This window comes from Macaca fascicularis, chromosome 17 (genome assembly GCF_037993035.2).
Source record: "Macaca fascicularis isolate 582-1 chromosome 17, T2T-MFA8v1.1".
In the NCBI taxonomy this organism is placed as follows: domain Eukaryota; kingdom Metazoa; phylum Chordata; class Mammalia; order Primates; family Cercopithecidae; genus Macaca; species Macaca fascicularis.
Window position 1 is genome coordinate 23,447,530 of NC_088391.1, and position 20,729 is coordinate 23,468,258.

General features: G+C 43.4%; 1 protein-coding gene across 16 annotated transcripts in view; it reads right to left on the minus strand.

The window, feature by feature from the left end:
* LOC102146375 (uncharacterized) overlaps positions 1–20,729 on the minus strand; it is a 68,587-nt gene that overhangs the window by 16,254 nt on the left and 31,604 nt on the right. For 12 of the 16 annotated variants that reach the window (XR_012426911.1, XR_012426907.1, XR_012426917.1 and 9 more), the window contains one exon: positions 12,589–12,751. The exons of 2 other annotated variants lie outside the window; for them this stretch is intronic. Coding sequence is in view for 4 of the 14 variants with exons in the window: in XM_065533198.2 (XP_065389270.1) it covers positions 12,602–12,751 (150 nt within the window). In the remaining 10 variants the exon portion in view is untranslated. Of the gene's footprint in view, positions 1–12,588; positions 12,752–20,638; positions 20,723–20,729 lie in introns of all 16 variants that reach the window. 2 more of the 16 variants (XR_012426916.1, XR_012426908.1) reach the window with 1 other exon arrangement.

The window sequence follows — 20,729 nt, forward strand, 5'->3', positions numbered from 1 at the left end:
GGGAAGAGTCCAAAAGAAGAAACCTGATGAAGGAAAGTGAATAGAAGAGAAGAAGGAGCACCAGGGGATGGCCACGGTGGCCATTGTAAGTGCCTTTGACCCAGACACTCAACAGAGCACCTAAGCCTAGATGGGTAGAGCTAAGATTGTTTTTGATGCCTGGGTTAGATCCAAAACTTCCAGCCAGATCTGCCTTTACTTGGGTGTCTTGGCTTTTGCATTCCCACAGCTGTGACTCAGACCTGTGTTTTCTGGGATGGGAAAGGAGTATGGCAAATTATTAGGTAAGAAGGGAAAAAAGAATAACTAGCAACCATTATTCCTGCACACTGGGAAAGAGGGTCCTGCCTGCCTGGCCCTGCCTCTCTTGGTGATTCATGCTGTGGTCGTGACAGTGCCTTTGACTCATCCAGCCTAGGAACCCAAGAATCAACTCTGACACTTCATTCCCATGCATGGCATACCTGGTCGTCAACACGGAGGAATTTTAATCCCAGACTATTTTTTGAGCCTGTTCCTTGCTCCATCCCACTACCAATGTGTTGAGTCAGGCCTTCCTCCTCTCTTATTTGGAGTAGTAAGAGTCTCCCAACTTGTCATCCTGCCTCCAGTCTACCCAGGCAGCCCATCCTCTGACCTTCCACCTGAGTGATCTTTCTGGAAAACAAACCAATCCCATCACTCCTCCCCTTCTTAATGCCAGAGTAGGATTCTCAACTGAAGACTCCCCTGAACTCCAAGAATCCAGGGGCAAAATTACACATTTATGCCATGTAGCAGAGTTAGTTAGTGATTGATAAATATTCCTTGTGTATCCCCATATATTTCAGCCTCCCTTGCAGTCAGGTTGGAGCATGGGACTAATTTGATCAACTCAGTGTGGTAACATGCTATATTTCACAGTTATCTGTGGCTCTGATTAGAAGTCATGAAGGTTGGATGACTTTTTTGAATGGGGAAACAAATTAGTTACTTCTTACTAATTGCAATATTTGGGGGGATTAAAAACAAATCTATGAAGACACATGAGCCATAGGAAATAAAGTATTTAAAGAGAGTCCTTAAGAATGAATATTGTGGACCACTGGCCTACAGAATAAAGTCCAAACATGATACTCACATCAAAGCAGATGAGACACAAAAGCCATTCTGGCTTTGTTGACAATAAAGTCTTGTTGCCCTGTGCTTTGCCAACCTGGACCTTGACTCATTATTTCCCAGTTACGCTTTACATTTCCAGGTGGGCCTGCCCTTGCAACCTCTAGTCCCTCATCTCCACCCTGTCCAATTCTCCCCTTATCCTGCAAGACCCAGCTAAAATGTTGAACTCAACCTTCTCTGTTGAATTCCCATTGTCCTCAGCCACAATTTTAGTCACAGTGCTTCTTTCATCATATTGGCATCCCTGACTGTTCGTTAAAATGTGAACTTCTCCCACACAGGTAGTGTCTCCTTCCCATCTCTGCACCCCCTAACACCCAGGATAGTGCCTGGCACAGAGGGGACATTCACCAACTACAGTCTCCTTGGGGGTACTCTTCTAGGCTCCTTAGATGGGTAGGTTGCACGTGACGACGAGTAAACTATTTATCTAAGTGCCCCCTTGCTGTTCCTCAAGTGTGCCAAGCCTGCTCTCCCCCACAGCCCTCAAGTTTGCACCTATCTCTGCCCAGAACTCTCTCCAGACCTCACATACCCCTCTCCCCGACATCAGTCAGAGCGGCTTTCTCTGGTCCTTCTCCCTTTCTCTCCTTATTCTGCCTTGTGTCTTCACAGCACATCTGGTATATTTTATTTTGCATTTACTGCTAAGTCTGTTCATTGTCTCCCCCAAGTAGACTGTAGGCTCTGTGAGGTCAAGGGCTTTGTCTTGTTCATTGCATACTAGTGGGTACTCAAAAAATATTTTTGAATGAAGAAATAATAAAGTTATCATCTTTTAACACATCATATCTGAAACCAAGCCTCATTTTTCAAGCATTCTTTTCATAAAGCCGTAAAACTTTAGATTAAGAAAGGAATTTAGAGGGTTTACTTGAGCTCTGTATTCTCATTCAACTGAGGTGGAAGCAGAGATCTCTGACAGCAAAATCCCTCGCCCCATGCAGCGCTGAAGCTAGAACCCTCGTCTGACTCCTGGGCTTGACTCCTACTAGCACAGTGTTCTGCGTGGTAATAAGCATTCAGTTAATCAATGAGTGTTAAGTTGAATTAAAACTAGAAAAGGCTGAGCAGTTTGATGCCTGTGTGTGCAGCTTTCTGCCCTGTAATAAACTGAGCTCAAAAGACATGGGCCTCTAGGGAGTTACTTGAGAAAACAGAAGTATAGCAGCTGGGGATCCAGGTTCTTACCCTGACACATGGACTCTGTTGGGCAGACCTAGACCAATTAACCATACAATTACCAGACCCTCCACGCTGCATGTCCCCCAGATCTGTAGACATAGCTGGCACTGTTTGCTGGTCACCAGTGGATGTTAAGGGTCAAAAGAGAAAAGGATCTCTCTTTTCGCCAGGAGCACTGACTGCTAGGGAAAAGCAAGAAATGCAACATCAGCCCACCATGGTAGGTAGTGGTTGAGGAGCCTGGGAACAAAAGCTCCTTCCCTTCTCAACCTCATACACTCTGGGCCAGTTACTAAAATTGTCTAGACCTTCACTTGGAAAATAAATCCTATAGTTAGGAATAACCAGGGTTTCATTACAAAGTTCTTGGCATATACTCCAGAACAAAATTATATATGGTAGTGGTGCAAATTGGCAATCAAACAGTGCCTTCTACAATGAGGGGCAAACATAATGAAACCTTAGTTTGGTAGATCATAACAAAATTGCTCATATTATTTCTTCATCTCTCCTTTAGATGGAAAAGTGTCACCTTTTCTATATGTTCTATGCCTATTTCAGCTTCTGCCCGCAGACTCTCAGGAATACAGAGAAATCTTTCTCTAAACACTCAAGATTAAATAGATTAGGAGATTTCCTAGCCTGACATATGGTTGTTCAACAAGGACCCAGTTTCCACCACTCTCCTCTTCTGCAGCATGGCAGACAACCATGAATAACCACAGGGTCCCAACCCCAGCCTTGGAGCTCACCTCATAATTCCTCATGATCCACAGAGTCTTCATAATCAACTGGAGCTGTTTAGATGTAATGAAATTATTTGCCCTCCTCAGTTTCAGTTGTATAAATCCAGGACCAGAATGTACAAACTGTCCTCAAACTTTTATCTATCTCTACATCATGCATTTCTAAATCAAAGGCAGTTGCCTGTCTTGCAGGATTTGTTTTCTTTCTTTTTTGTTTTTCTATTTTCCTCTAAGCATACAAGGAAGAACAGAGATTTCAACCATTATTTCTCAGTGAACGAAACATCAAACTATAAGTTTTCAAGTCGGCCATGACCTGGCATATCTCCGCTCTGTCTTTTGAAAACAAAGCCAAACAATCTATGGTACGGTCTCCTTAAGTTGTGTCCTAAATATACAGGGTTGTGCAAGATGCAATGTTTTGGTCAGTCACTAGGTGGCATCTAATTGAGGGACTGGGTGAACTCTCCCAGAAAGCATGTTTTAGAGCACACCACAGTTCTCCATTTTGGCTGCCATTGTTTGGTGGGCGTGTTGGAGTTAATCCATTGCCATCTGTCTTTATTTTGCTAACTTACTCAGTCGGACGCCACACAATTGAGTTCTGCAAATGTCGGCTCTCCAGTACAGCAATTACCGAGTCTCTCTCTAAACAATATCACCGCACAGCATTCTTCCTGCCTTGCCTAGAGCTTGAAGCATTCAGGCTCATTTTGACTTCCTTTGCTTATAGCGCTTGTCATCTTCAAAGATGAAAGAAAAATGGTCTGAACTCAAAGCCACAACAAGGCATGGCTTCTCTTTCCAAACTGAGAACATACCAATCAACGTGTTCCTATTACATAAAAACCCCAGGCAGCACAGCCAAGGATGTGGGCTTGTGCTTGTGCAGTCCAGGAAGACACCACCTCCTCCTCCAGGACGCAGACAGAGTGCATTTTGTTGTTAATGATGATGTCGTTCTTTTAATATTTGAGGGACTGGTGGGAGAGGTGGCAAGTGAGGCATATGGAAGTAATAGGAGGAGGAAGGAAGGAGGGAAGGAAGGAAGGAAAGAGGAAAGAAGGAGGGAAGGAAAGAAGGAAAGAGGGAAGGAAGGAAGGAAAGAGGAAGGAAGGAAGGAAAGAGGGAGAGAGAGGAAGGAAGGAAGGAGAAAGAAAGGAGAAAGAGAAAGAAAGAAAGAGAGAGAGAAAGAAAGAAAGAAAGAGGAGGGAGGGAAGGAAGGAAGGAAGGAAGGAGGGAAGGAGGAAAGGAAAGGGAAAGGGAAAGGAAAGGAAAGGAAAGGAAAGGAAAGGAAAGGAAAGGAAAGGAAGGATATGGAGGAGTGGGGAGTGAGCTGATATTTGAAGGACCTAACTTCCATTGCTGTTTCAGAAGAGGGATGAATTAATTATCTCAGTAACCTAGAAATGGTGTTTATTTTCCATTGTTTGCTCATTTCATTCATTCATGTATTGTGTACTGAAGACCTACTCTGTGTGTCAGGCAGTGTATGAGATGTTCCAGATACAGGTAGGATCGATCCACCAAGAATCATTGTCCTCTTGGAGCTTACAATTTGTGGGGAGACAGATATTGATCAAGTAAACACAAGCATGATAGCTGTTGTGAAATAGACACAAAAACACACAGGGTGTTGCACAAGCACACAGTGGGTGCCCTGCCCTCGTCTGGGGGCCAGGAAAGGATCTCTGAGATAGGTGAAGATGAGGGGGTTTTTAGAGTATCATTCTTCTTTGTTGTACTCTCACATGCTAAATACTCTACTTTGCAATTAGCAGATGCTAGATTCATATTTGGTGACCAACTAGCAAGTGAGAAAGATCTAGCAGAATGAGAACCAGTGAAAATACAGCCCAGTCCCTGATGGGACTACTTCCTCCTTAATCCTTTGCTTTTGCCTTTTTTCCCCACCAAAATTATATTAAGATTTTCATCCATCTTTTATCTTTATTTAAGTCCATTTTGTTCAAAGTTTTCAATGCCTGGTAAACCAAAAGTGAATTAAACATTAACATATTAGTTTACATTGCTATCTACGGTAGTTCTTCAGAATTGATTCACTGTTTAAATTTTAGAAAATATGAGGCAATTTGGGGAGCGAAGAAGAGGAAGCAAGAAAAAAAAGGAACATACTGTGTTTGTCTTCTCCACTGTATTACTGTATTTTCAAATGTAATTTCTGTCTTCAGGGTTTCCACTATGAAGCAGAAGGAGTCCATATCCTATGTATTGACATAAGATTCAAGCAAAGGCAAGCCCACCAATATGTAGTTTTTGGGAACTGTAAGCTCCCTGAGTTTCATGATAGGTGCTGGAATAGGTGGATATTGTAAGGATGTAGTGTGGTCTCACTACTTACCAGTGCATTTGAGAGTGACCCATTCTTGTAGGACTTTATCTTGACAACCAAGTCTATTTGTCATTAAATATTTGTGGTCTGAGTCCTTTAAAGTCATTTCCTGGGAGAACTGCCTTGCCAGGTAGTTTGAAGACCAACCCCAGCTACACAGTAAAATAAGGAACCTTTGCCGTGCTTTATTTTGGTCTTAACTCATTGCTCCCCTAAGCTGAATCGGGAGTGTCAGGCAGCTGTCCTTCATGACAGTGAGATTCTCCTGCCTGAGGCTACAACCTTCCAGAAGGCTCAGGTGACTGGGGCCTTCCAGGGGGAGTGGCTGAGTCTGTCAGGTGGTCCCTGGGTAGAGCTGGGGTACCCTCTTCCTCCCGCCTCTCTGGGATCTGCCTACACTGTGGACCTGGTGGTGTCCTGGGGTGGGGGTGCAGAGGGCAAGTGGGGATACCAGGGGAAGAAGAAATGTCACTCGAGCTGTGGCAGACACTGGAGGGCCAGGCTCTGCACAACAGCCACTGTTACCATGGAAACTTCCAAGGAGACCGCCGAAGGCCACTAGAAGCAGCCCTGGCAACATTCTTCCCTTTCTGACCTCTCATTACATTTGACGTAACTGACCAAACTCATTCTGGAGACTTCTCCTTCCTCGGTTTATGTGACATGAACTCTCTTGGTTCTGCTCCTCTCACCCCGAGTGACCTCTGTCAGCCTCCTTTGCAGACACTCACTTCACTCTCTCTTCATTCACTCTCTCTTCATTCACTCATTAATCACCGTTACAAAAACCCGGCATTAGGACCCCTGCTTTCTTTCTCCCCTTTTTTGCGATGTTTCTTCATTTTCTCGGTTTGAGCTATAAGCTTTCTAAAGAAGACATAGGTAGAGTTCAGCAAAGAGATGGAGGAAACGAGTGTTCACTGGTTGGTTGCTGCTTCCTCTGTACCTGTGGCCCCGCTGTCCTGCATGTGGTGCCTCTGCTCATCCCCAAGAAAACCCTGCAAGAGTGGTGGGTCCTTAGCCTTTGCTGTTTTGTACATGATGTTCCTTTTGCCTGTGATGTTCCTTTTGTCCGTGATGTTCCTTTTATCTGAAATTCTTTTTGATTTCTCCCTCCACTCACCTTCCAAATTTCTACTCCTTTTCAAAGCCCAGTTCAATTACTGTTTCCTTTGTGGGATCTGCCTGAACTCCCCAAGCCCCATTATTCTCGTTGTCTGAATTTCATGGCACGAATGTCATCCTTCTATTAGATTATTTACCACATTACAGTACAGAGTGTAGTTTGCAAATTTTCCTCCCTCTCCCCTAAGGTTGTCTTTGGGGTGCTAGAGGACAAGATGAGGTCTTATCTGTCTTGGCATCCTGACATCTATCACAGTGCCTAACACACAAGCAGGTGCTTCGCAAACATTCCTTTATCATGTAATAGCTAGTGTTTCTTAGCTCAGCGCATTATCTCAGGCAGTCCTTCATATAACCCTATGGAGTTGGTCATTATCCAATGAGGAGAGTGAGCTTTAGAGAAGTTAAATAAATTGCCCAAGACCATACAGGAAGAATCGGGACATGAACCAGGGCAGACTGAATCTCGAGTCCACACTGTGCTGCATGGTCACCCTCTGGAAGCCTGTGGTGTCCCCTCTGGCTGCTGCCCTATAGCGAGCAGAGACGATCACTGAGCCCAGGCACTTGTACAACCCAAAGGTGAAGAAAGCAGGTGTAGATGCGTGAATGAAAGGTGAAGGAGCAAGTGAGTAAACCCACTCTCTGGGTCTTTCATACAATCCAGCTTTCATTCCTGCTCATTAACCCTACCCTCTGCTCCTCCCTTTTAGTCCCATCAGTACCCCTCCAGCCCTGACCTCCCTTATCTCACTCTGACTTCCTGCAGCACCTCATTGATGGGTTCCTCAACCCACAGCTCTTTCCTCCTCTCTCCCTCCCTGTGCCACACAACACATACAACACCTAAAAATTAATTCTCAAGGCCTGTTGTCAGATCCACACTCCAGGATTGATTTTGGCTTCTGATTCATTGTTGAGTGAAAGCTCTGCACTCGAGGCTGTCATTTCTCTTCATATATCTGTCGTTCTAAACCAAGCAGCGTTGTTGACTGCCTCTGGCCTGTGATTTGCCTGTGTTGCCTCCAGATCTTTGCCTGAGCCATTCTTCTGTGTTTTGAACACCTGTCCCACATCAGGAAATGAGCTGGGTTCTGGGAATACAGAGATTAAAGCTTCAGTCTCTGATGCTCCCAGATTAGTGCGAGACAGCTGAAAGAGCAATAACAAGGTCCCAGCACTATGGCAGGTGTTTCAGAGGAAAGCCCAGGTTGCTATGGAAGCACCTAGGTCATCTACCTTCCCCATCTCCAGTAATCTCAGCCCTCAGCCCCTTTTCCATCTGACCCGACTCACCTCTCCTAGGGGACTTTCTGTGCCTGACCCTTCATCTGCTCCCCTCATTTATGCAAAATCTTCAGAATATATCTGTATTTGTTGATTTATTCATCTGCAACAATATATTTGCTGAACGTGCCTTCTCAACTGGTGAACTGTAATGGGGGAGGAAAGGATAAAAGAAGGCCGACTGGAAGAAATGAACATGGTGTGTCTTCTTAAGGAGGTTGGATCCCAGAGAAGGAAGATAATGGGAGAGAGAGAGGGGTGGCTTTTGTTGGGCTTCACCCTAACTATCCATTTATGGAGTATGTCTTGAAGAGAAAGGATTATATGTAACTCAAACCTGATCCACAAAACTTCTCTATTCCAAGCAACTTCATGTGGGACCCTTTAGAAGAGGAGACCACGAAGAGAGGATGCAGTGTCTATACAGCCGAGCTGACCACTGAGCACAGGCAGCATAGCCTTGGAACTCTCAGAGATACTGGGGCGGGGAGGGGCTCATACTGTGAAAGGAGGACCAAAGTCCCACAGGGGCATGCAGCTAAGCAAGCAAAATCTGGTCTGCAGTCATCAGTCTCACTTGGGTCTAAGGTTAATGAGGCCCGGGGAACACTCACAAGGAGTCTAGTTATGTCTCTGTAGTGGTTTACCCATTGACTGAAGCAAAACAGGCTCCATAGAAGATCCCAGGAGAAACAGAACAGCTGGCGAGGCTCACCTAGCCAGACCCATAACTTTTCCCACCATCCTGCCAGGCAAACGTTGTCATCCCAGCACCTGGATCCAAGACACTTTGCTGCCATGTTTCCTCAGATCTCATCCTCTCTCCCTTCCTGCTCAGAATTCCACATTTGTCACTTTCTGACCTGCATTTGACAACACTCAATGTTGTCTAATCTAACCAATATCTATGCTTCAGCCTTCTTGCCCTCAACTCCAGCGTGTTCCTCTCTGGCTCCAAGCCCCTTTCCCTCCTCCAGCCTTTTACAACCACATCACTCCATGTAAGTCACTTGTCCTTTGAACAAGCTGATCTGTAGGCTGAGGAAAGTCTCTACTTTCCTCGCAGAGGAAAGGGTGCTGGGAGCTGAGCTGTAGATGTTCTCTTTGCTGTCTGTCATTCTAGGGGATTGCCAACATTGGGCAGAGTCTCCTGCTGGCTGAAACTCTCTCATCACAAAGGATTTCATTTTATGTCAGCAGTTTCATAGGCTGAGGGGGTGGTAGAGATAAGAGAAACATGAAGAGAATAAGCCACAAATGACTAAACTCAAGATAGATTTAGGGCAGAGATGTAGAGATTTGGTAAAGGTCCAGAAATCTAAATGCTGGGTGTGCTTACTAAGTGTACCTGTGCATTAAGCTAAGCAAACGGATTCCCTGTCTCCTTGACAACCAGAATACAAACATGTCTTACCTGCATTATCCGTTCTCTTTGCCATAGCCAGTGCATAATTAGTTGGGGGAAAATATGCACGCAAGATGAAAGAGTCCATAGCTCTTAAACGATATTCATCCCTCATTGCTCTCTGGTGGACAGTTCACCTACTCAACCTCACTAACATCTCCCTTGCCTCATTTATCAGCCATGCCTTTCACTTACTGTTGGAAAGCTAGTATAGCCCTGCTTCTCCCTCTCAGTCAACACTATTTAAGGGACTGATAAGGAAATTCACTAGGAAGGTTTTTCTGGAAAGCTCTCTATTTATAGAAACACACTGAGATAGCCATAGACACTGACTGTTAAATAGCCTCCGCTGTGCATGAAGGCCATGTTGTCACCATCTTAGACAAGGAGGAGAGACCTTTCCTCCTCCTCACGGAGACCATACTCCTCTTTGCTCTCTCGGCATGCAATACCAGCCATGTCAGGGATTTGCCTAACAAGCTGGACAATTTCCAGGATATGGGAGGCAGCAGCCTCTAAATGCTTAGGGGTTTTAGGGGCCTGGTCTCCTAAGACAAGCAGCAACCAGAGTAAAGAAGTCAGCCCTGAGAAGATAGAATCTCGGCCCTCAAGTCTGGAATGTTCCTTCCCCTATGCCTATCCTCACCACCACAGCCCGGGGCTAATGGGTGGACTGTCAGCATGGGAGGACCATGTCCTGACTCCCTCCTGGTGGGACACAAAGGGCCTGAAGGCTGCATTTAGAGCGAGTCATCGCACTGAACACACACACACACCCCAGACTTGTACCACAGGGCAGAACCTCCCCAGGGGTGAAGGAGGAAAGGATGGGAGCCAAGTGGGTGAGAGGAAGAGAATAAACATCAGGGTAGGGGCCCTGGTTCTTCAAAACAAGTGTGAAGCAACAGGATGAAAGAATTAAAGTGGATTGTGCTTTGAGGCCCCACTCCTTGGTCGCTATGTCAGGTCTTTTCAGGATAAGTCTGAACATTGCGTGAAGAAGAGAAGGGGCGCGAACGTGTGTACATGCAATGGGTATGTACTCCATGTGGATCCTGTGTGCATGTGCTGGTGCTTCTGGTTGTGTACAAACCCATATGATGCTGCAGACTACACAAGCACTCCACATGTTAGCCTAACCACAGAACCATTGTCAAACCCAGCTCTAACGCGAAAAGCCTCTTCCACGAGTTGACAGAAACCATATTCAGGTTCACATTCTGGGAATCACTTAGCATAGCTGGAGGAAGGAGGAGAGTTAAGTAATGAGATGGAATGGAACAAAGAAGAATGTCTACCCATTGTCATCACCAACATCCTGGTGGGGAGGTCACTTGGTGAGGAAAAAATAGGACCCATTAGGAATGAGTTGGGATTGGATTCCTGGTGGCCTTCCCAGAAGGCATTCTGCTGTCTTGTGAGAAGCGGGAACCAGAGACAGAGAGGCTGGCTGTGCAGATTCCTTCCAACCCTGCCAGCAGTGGCTTAGTGTGAGGTGCAGGTGAATTTCTTGACAGGGATACGTATCTTGGAAGTGGTAACAGATTTATGGCAAGTAATTGCACAATAATAGCTGGCCTGAACAGAGTTCTTGAGCAATTGCCAGAACTCTGGATTACTACTATCAATTTACATAACAAACATTTTACACCTACTTATTGAGAATAACTAACTTTTATTGAAGGTCACATTCTGTTCTGAGCTCTACATATCTATTAATCTCCACAATAACTCTACGAAGTGGGTACTGTTGTTACCACTCGCATTCTACAGAGGAGGAAACTGAGGCATAGTGAGCTTAAGTAAGTTCCCCAAAGTCTCTCACGGTATGCAAAAGCCAGGGTTAGAAGGACATTTTATTTCAAATCCCACACTTTTAGTCAGTAAACATACCTGCTTCTTATATTTACTTTTGTACAAAGCTAGTACAAATAGTAGGCATTCGAAAGAAACTAAAATATCATGATCCCTACCTTTAAAGGAGTTTATAGTCGGGGGAGAAACAGGCAGTGCTGCCTTCTGACTTAAGCAAATTTAGCCATTCAGAAAATTTCAGGTTCTTTTTACAACGACTGGTAACCTCTTGAGGTCAGAGACTTGTGGGGAACTAAAAATCCCCTCCCTATGACCTCAAAAATGTCTAATTGAACCCCATGTGACATATAGATGCATATTGGCAAGGAAGCACAAATACACTCATTCAACTTGTTCAGCAGTTTGGAGAAGACCCACTCTGGCCTAGCCACCCCAGCAAGCACCGTGTATTGAAGACTCCAGCTGGGGCAGATGTCTTAATAGTCCTAGGACAGTGCTGGACAGTTCTGGGTGGGATCAGGCAAGAGGGTCCTCTGTGAAGGAAGGGACAGAGGGCCATGGGCTGACTGTGGGTCTAGATTTACCATCTTCTTGTGCCTTGTTCATAAAGGAGAGCGAAGTCAGTGCAATATGTCTAACTACTCACCAGTCTTGACACTATTCATATTACCAAAGAAATGATTTCACTGAAGATGTGGGGAATGCTAGATAATGCCCTGCAGATTCTTGTTCATGATCAGGCTCCTTAGGGACTGGCTCACCACCCCATAGTGTTGCTTCTGATTTGCTGCTTAGGCTTCCTGTTTCACAGGTCCCACCTGATTACCTCCATGTGTTCAAAATCAGCACCACTGAGTCATTTTGTTGTACTATGCCTTTCCCAAATGGTACTTTGTTGTTCCAAATTAAAATAATTGGCCTGGTGCAGTGGCTCACACCTATAATCCCAGCAATTTGGAAGGCCAAAGCGGGAGGATTGCTTGAACCCAGGAGTTTGAGAACAGCCTGGCTAATACAGTAAGACCTCGTCTCTACAAAAAATTTAAGAATCAGCTGGGCGTAGTGGTGTGCACCTGTAGTCCCAGCTACCCTGGAGTCTGAAGCAGAAGGATCGCTTGATCCCAGAAGGCAAAAGTTGCAGTAAGCCGTGATCACACCACTGCACTCCAACCTGGGCAACAGAGCGAGACCCTGTCTCAAATAAAACTGAAAAATATAAAATAAAATAATAGAGAACATCCCATAATATAAGAAACATTGTTAAGGACCTGAATGTAAGGCAAAGCTCTCTATATGAAAGGATACTTTGGGGGAAAATATGCCCTATATTTGTTTGCTTACTGTCATAGAAGAGCACCTAGTGTGTGCCTGACATACAGTAGGTGCTCAATAAATGTGAGTTTTCTTCCCTCCCTCATTATCTCACTTAGTTTCATGGAAGACACTATGAGGAAGCTATCATATTTATTTTATAGACAGGAAAACAAAAGTTTAGAGTTTAAGTAACTTACCTAGTTCATGTGACTACAAAGCGGCCACTCTGGTTTCCAACTGGAGCGCCCATGCTGTTCCTAGGATGGATACTGCCTCTCTAATCATCATAGCTGAGCTTTGCAGGTGTGCATTGACAAAGCCCTTCCACATGCCCCGTGTCACTGGATCCTCAGAACACTCCTGTAATATCAGAATCATTATTTTCTTCAATTTTAAGTGAATGAAGCACCTTGGGGAATTATAGCAGTCTGCCCAGGTTTTCTAACGTAGCAAATGGGTCCATCGGGATTTGAGCCTGTGTTTTAACTATTGCCCAAATCTTCCCTTTTGGTACCACACTATGTGGCATCTCAGCGTGGCACCCAAGGACGGCTAAAGGGTGAGCGTAAACTGAGCGATGGGGGCCCAGTTCACAATCCGACTGGCTCATCAGTTTCAGAGCAGCCCTTAAATCCTATCTCAGCCCCACGGAGAGGCCACTTTAAATAATTATAACCAACGTTTTCATTACATGCTATTGTTTATAAAATACCTATCTTGTGTTCTCATTTTGAATGAAGAGCCACTGCATTCAAAAACAGAACAGTAAGGTGACGATATTTTTCAAGCTGGCTAGGCCCAGCCCTAACAATATGCTTAGATGCCGAATCAATTTCCACATCCTGAAGGCCACTTTCCTAAGTGACAGTGAGTTTTCTTGCTTCACTTCATCTCATTGAAGTTACCTTGATCCTCTAGGTATAATATTCTTGATCTTTTAAAAACAGATTTGCTGTATCATGATTATACAAACAGTATATGCCTTTTGAAAATAATTTAGAAAATACAGGATAGAATAAAGAAGAAAGTAAGCATTTAACAAGTATCCCACTTACCAAGATATGGTAACATTAATGTCTGGTATATACTTCCTGTGTGTGTGTATAATGGCTTCATAATATTTCATCAAATATACATGTATGTGCATACCATTATTTATGTAAACATTCCATCCCTAATTCCTAATTAACGAACGTTTGCTGCTTGGTTTCTTCTCAATGCATATACAACATTTCAATGAAAATCTTTGAGCATTCATCTTTGTGTACTTGTCTCATTTCCTAGAAATGGAATTACTGTTCATGGGAATATACTTTTCAAAGGTTTTTAAAAGCATGTCGAAAATTACCCTCCCAAAAAGTTGAGTCTATTTATACGCTCACCAGGACAGCATAAGCATATACCTTTCCCACACTGCTGCAACAGTGAGAATTAGCAAACCTTTATTCTTTAACAGCTGGTAGGGAAAAACAGTAACTTTGTTCATGTTTCTTTCACTACTTACAAAGGTGAACATCTTTTTATTGGTGTGTTAGTAAGACGATCATATCATTTATTGTCCAATCTGGAGTATTTTAAGAGTAGAAGTGGGTACTGACTGGAGGATCAGTGAGAGCTTATGGTCACACTGTGGCTGACCACTTGCATTTCTTAGTTTGAGAATTCCTTGTTTGTAGCTTTTTCTTACTTTCCTATTGAGTTGTCTGCTCTTAATTACATAAAGGTCATGTTATAATAATAACAATAATCCTTCGTAATTTGTGTAAAATATATATTCCCTGTAGGTCACTTATTTTATTTTTAGTTTTGAAAGCAATACAAAAACATAGTTTTTAAAGTTTGCTTCAGATTTCTTAATTTCAACTCTTTTGAGACTATTGTAGATTCTCATGCAATTATAAGAAATAATATAGACAATCCTCTTGACTCGTTACCAAGTTATCTTCAGTGGTAACACCTTGCAAAGCTATGGCACAATATGCCAACCAGCTGTTGGCATCAATGCCTCGTGTTGCTCTTTTAGAGTCACACCCACTACCTTTCCACCCTCTCCTTAACCCCTGGCAACCACTAATCTGTTCTCCATTTCTATAATTTTGTCATTTCTAGACTGTTACATAAATGGAACTATACAGTATGTAACATTTTGGGATTTTTTTTTTTCCACTCAGCATAATTCTCTGGAGATTCATCCAGTTTGTTGCATGTATCAGTAGCATGTTCCTTTTTATTACTAAGCAGTATTCCATGGTATAGATGTATCCCAGTTTGCTTAACCATTCACCCTTTGAGTAATATCTGAGTTGTTTCCAGTTTTTGCTACTACAAAAAGGCTGCAATAAATATTCACATACAGATTTTTGTATGAACATAAATCTTCATTTGTCTAGGATGAATGTCTAGGGGTATGATTGCTGCCTTACACAGTAGTTGCATGTTTAGTTTTTTTAAGAAATCGCCAAGCTGTTTTCAGAGTGTCTGAGCTATTCTATATTCCCCCCAGCAATGTATAAATCATTCGGTTTCTCTGCATCCTCACCAGCATTTGGTGTTGTCACTATTTGTTATTTTAGCTCAGCTAGCTGGATAGTGATATCTTATTGTGGTCTTCATTTGCATTTCCCTAATGGCCATTCATATTGAATATCTTTTCATGTGCTTATTGCCATTTATCTCTCTTCCTTGGTGAAATATCTCTTCATATCTTTTGCCCATTTTCTGACTGCGTTGTTTGATTTTTGCACTGTTCTATTGTGAGAGTTCTTTGTATATTCATTCAGATATTAGTCCTTTGTCAGATATGTAGTCTGCAAATATTTTCTCCCACTGTGTATCTTGTCTTTTCTTCCACTTAATACGGTCTGTCACAGAACAAAATTTTGACATTTCTAATTAATTAACTTTTCCTTCATGGATTGTACTTTTGATATTAAGTCTAATGACTCTTTGCCCTGTATCCTAAAAATATTCTATTTTATTCTAACAGTTTTAGAGTTATACATTTAACAATTAAGTTCATAATTTATTTTGTATTAATTTTGTGTAAAGTGTGAAAGTTAGATTGAGGTGCAATTTTTGCCTATGGATATGGCTCCAGAGCCATCTTTCTTGCTTTTTAAAAATTTTTTTTCAACCTTTGTTAAAAACCAATAGAGAATATTTGTGTGGGTCTATTTCTAAGTTCTCTGCTCTGTTCCATTGGTCCATGTGTCTCTCTCTCCACCACTAACACATAAGCTTTTTTTTTTTTTGAGACGGAGTCTTGCTCTTGCCCAGGTTGGAGTGTCATGGCACAATCTCGGCTCACTACGACCTCCGCCTCCTGGGTTCAAGTGATTCTCCTGCCTCAGCCTCCTGAGTAGCTGGGATTACAGGTATGCACCCCGACGCCTGGCTAATTTTTGTATTTTTAGTAGAGATGGGGTTTTGCTATGTTGGCCAGGCTGGTCTTGAACTCCTGACCTCAAGTGATCTGCCCACCTCAGCCTTCCAAACTGCTGGGATTACAGGCATGAGCCACTGCAGCTGGCTATATAATCTTGATAACTGTAACTGTTTAATAAGTCTTGAAATCTGATAGGTTGATTCCTCTTATTCTTCCTTTTCAAAATTATTTTAGCCATTCTAAAGTTTTTGCCTTCCAATATAAATTCTAGAATAATCTTGTTTAGGTCTACAAAAATCCTGCTGAGGACTTGATAGAATTGAGCTAAGCCTTATAGTGGGTGGAATTATGGTAGCTCCAAAAATATATACACGTCATAATCTCTGAAACCAGTGAATGTGAGCTCATTTGGAGAAGGGGTCTTGCCAGAGTAACTAAGTTATGGATTTTGAGATGAGATCATCCTGGATTATCCAAGTGAGACCTATATCCAGCAAAAAGTGTCCTTATAAGAGACACATAGAAGAAGACAGAAGAGGAGGAGGCCATGTGATCATCATGGAGGCGGAGATTGGATTGGTGAGGCCACAAGCCAAGGAATGCCGACAGCCACCAGAAGCTGGAAAATGCAAGAAAGAATTCTCCCCTGGGGCCTTTGAAGAAAGTGCTTGAGTGCCAATACCTTGACTTTAAAGTTCTGGCCTTCAGAACTGGGAGAGAATAAATTTCTCTTATTTTAAGCCACTCAGTTAATAGTAATTTGTTCCAGCAGTTATAGGAAACCAATAAAAAGCTGTATATCAAAATACGTTACAAGATTTTGGATTTTATCTAAACCTGTTTTTAGCTGGCTTCTTCTGACCTTGCTTTGGAGGGGTGGTGGGTGGGGGATGGAAGTCACCTCCTTGTTACTGTCAAATGGAGCTAGAAATCCAGGTCCATCACTCAGCCTATATAAGCACCAGAGATGGCAGTTCCTTGCTGCTGCTGGGTGAACATGAGAGTTGGTCTCCCCATATAATCTCCACTGACACTGTTGGTGGGGAGTGGGAGACTTTTGTACAGGCCAGTGGACATGCAAGTCTTGGTTCCCTATGTGGTCTTCTCTGACAGTACTGCACTGGGGGATGGGGGTTCCTAGTACAGCCTTACAGAAGGGGAAGTGTAGGTTCTCCACCAGGCCTTCACTGGCATGGGTAGGGTTGGGAACACAGTTTTTTCTAAGGTGTTTGGCTAAAATACAGCAGAGCGGTTATTGGCTAAAAGTCTGTCTTTCTAGACTGCCGCTTTCCTCTTCCTTTGGCTAGAGAGAGCAGGCTTTCCTTGGGGCTTTTGTCAGGGGCCTGGGGTCTGCTCCTATTAGCCTTTCTGGGTTCTCAGAAAGGCTTTCTCAGGCTTGGAGCTGAGCTGGCTTCCTCAGCTCCAAGCCTGGGGTAAATGAAGCAAAAGGAAAACTCAGGCAACTCACCACCATGTCATTTCACAGGTCCCGAGGTCCCTAGCTGCTCATGCCTCCTTCTCCCCACCTTTCAGAAACATCTCATGTTTGTTTTAGATTGAATATCCAGGGATTTTAGTTGTATTTAGTGAAGAAATAGGGAAAAGTACATCTACTCCATCTTCCTAGAAGCAAACGTTTATTTTATTTTTTAAAAATAACTAACACAACCTAAAGAAAACATCACAGCTCCTCACTGCTCCCGCCTTACCCTCACTGCAGTCTCCATAAGTAACTGCTGCGTCTCCAAGTGTCTGCAGGCAGCATAATTCAAAACAGAAGGCTCACGTCTTCCACTTCATGGTTCAATTTAAAGTAACTATTTTAAAGTAGGTACTATATTTACCTGTATGGTTCAAAAAGGCATATAGAGAAAAATCTCCTTCCCATTCTTATTTCATAGATACTAAATTATCTTCCCTAGAGGCAACCAATATTAGTATCCTCCTGTGCATGTTTCCAGAGATATTTTATGCATAGATTTGCAAATAAATCATGCCTCTTGGGATAAAATGTATTATGGTTTCCAGTTATTGATACCCTCTCTCCCAGTAAAGAGGAATGCCCTCTTTCCTCATTGCTGGCTGGGCAGTGCCTTCTGGAAGGAGGCACTTCTGGAAAGAGTGGAAGGAGTATACCTGCCCCCCCATAAACAGACACACCCCTGTGACTCACTCTGACCAATGAAATGTGAACAGAAGTCATGTATGCCAGTTCTAGGCAGAAAGTCTAAAGCCATCATGTGCTTCCACTCCCTTCTGGCTCTTTTTCTCTGCCATGAGAACAGATGTGCAAGCAGCTGCTCTTCCAGCCTGGGTTTCATATGTTTTGTGGAGCAGTCTCAGCAAACTCACAGCCACTGTATTAGTTAGCTATTGCTGCATAACAAATCACCCTAAAATTGAACAGCAGCTTACATAAAACTATTTACTGTCTCACAAAATTTCTGAAGGTCAGGAATCTGGAAGCAACTTAATAGGGTGATTCTGGCTCAGGGTCTCGTAAGGTTGCAGTCGAGCCGCCAGTGGGTCTTCAGCCATTTGAAGGCTTGACTGGGGCTTAGGCATCTGCTGCCAATATGACTCCTTTGTATGGACATCTGCAGGAGGCCTCAATTTCTTGCTAGTTGTTACCAGGAGATCTCAGTTCTCACCACATGGGGCTCTCCATAGAGCCACTCAACATGGCAACTGATTTCCTCCAAAATAAGTGATCCAAGAAAGAGAGAGACAGCATGTGCTCAGGATAGAAGCCACAGTGTCTTTTATTACCTAGTCTGAGAAATGGTATCGCATCACTTCTGTAGTGTTGTGTTGTATTCTGTTGGTTGTAGAATACCAACTCTAGTGCCATGAGGGAGGGGACAACAGCCAAGAGGCAAGGATCACTAGGGCTGTCTTAAAGCCTGGCTTTCACAGCCACAGACAGGAGGACTAAGGGGGAAAAAAGCATGCTTTTAATATGTGGGAATCAGTTGTTGCCTCAATATAACCTATCAAAAGCTCACTGGTACACTACATATCTTTGTGTATAAATAGTTTGCATTCAATGTATTTGTACCTGCTGATACCTTTGTACATGCCGTGTCTTTCTCTAACAGATCCAGATTCAATACTTACTAAATGCCAACAATGAGACGGAGAATAGTATGAGGTGCTGTACTTATTTTCACAACAACCCTGTGAGGGAAGCCTCATTTATTATTATTGCTGATCCTATTTTCTAGATGAGAAAACTGAGCTTCAAAGATTCCCTGTAGCTGGGCTCAGTGGTGTGAGTCTGTAATTCCAGCTTCTTTGGAAATTGAGGCAGGAGGATGCCTTGAACCCAGAAGTTGGAGGGTGCAGTGAGCTATGATTGCACCACTGAACTCCAGTCTGGGTGACAGAGCAAGATGAAGAAGAAGGAGAAGGAGGGGGAGGAGGGGGAGGGGGAGGAAAGAGTCTCACCAAGAAGGCGTTACCTGAGGCCCCATAACTAATAAGTGCCATGGCTAAGATTTAAATTTCTTCCTAAAGATGAGCCACTCCCTGAACGCCTCCCTGATTTCCCATTCCCGCCCAAGCCACCTACTGCTCAATACTCCCACCAATGGCCAAGTATCATCTCCTCACTACCACTGAAACTCTTAAGAAAGCAGAATTCATGCAAAAGGAACAAGGGGGAGACACTCCCTCCTGCAGGATGGTGACTTGGTGCCTCTGGGATTTGCTATGAACACCATGAGAATCGATCAATACCTTTGTCCATAGAGACAAATTTATAAAAGGTGGACAAATCCACCTTGTTTGAAGAAGCAAATTGGCTGTGGTTTGCTGACCTAAGAACCTACTTAACCCTTATAGTACAATTTATATTGGCAGATGCAATGTGAGTTCATACCATTGACTTAGAAATGAACTTGTGCAATGCACATATTTGGAGACTTGCCTCTTCCACCTGTGTATGCATGCATGCAACTGTGTGCACCTTGTTCTTGCACTATACTGGAAGTTCAGTAGGGGTAGGGATCACACTTGTTTTGTTGGCTTGTTTTTTTCCCTGCAGCACTGGAGCATCCCTTTGGCCAGAGCTGAGGTTAATCTATGCTTTTCACTGATGAACAAAGCAAGGAAACCGTCACTTGCTTCTGTCTGTAGAAATTTTTGCAGGACAGGAGATTTGCAATCACTTGCAGTTATTATTAACTGCTAGCTAACTGCAACAATTATTTTTCTTAGTGGCATAAATGCCTAAGAGCTTTCAGTTTTCCCTGTTGAGAATGCACTGCGGCTTACTTTACATCCTCCCAGTTCCCTGAAAGAATCCAGAAAATGTAAAGAGAAGAAAACCACACAGAAATAACACAGGTATTGTGCTCCCTGGACCAAGGTAATATTCAGTTTCAATCTGGCGGTTAGGGAAGAGGAAGGAACATCTTAGTCTGAAATCCTACCCACGAAGAGTCCAAAATAAAATAAAATAAAACACGTATTGTTTAGGCAAGTGTTATTGCCAGATGACATTTCAATTCCAGTCTGCTCTGCCTAATGCCTTCGTTTCCTACTCTGTAGGACGAAAGCAGCCCTCTCATCCCACAGGTTCAGAAGAAAGCTCCCCTTTGCAGGCAGAGATGCCATTTTCGGCTTTGGAAGAGAAACAAATCATGTTATTGTCAAGGCTGTTACTGAGAACATCATGCTCTCAGCCCTACTGGCTTGGCCATAGTCAAAAGAATCAAACAAAGCTGTTTGCCTTGAATTTCATCATTCTGGCTTGCCCAGCTGGGATCTCCCCCCACCCCTACCCTAATTCCACTCTCAATTCAAATGCCCTAGAATTTGTTCCAGGAACAAGTTAAAATTCCTGCTAATTTCAGACTTACCAATAATGCAAGTCTTTTCTTTTTTTGTTAAGTAATGTTGATTGCTGGAAGATCCTGGACAGAGAGCTCCAGAGTCTGAAGCCCCTGAGTA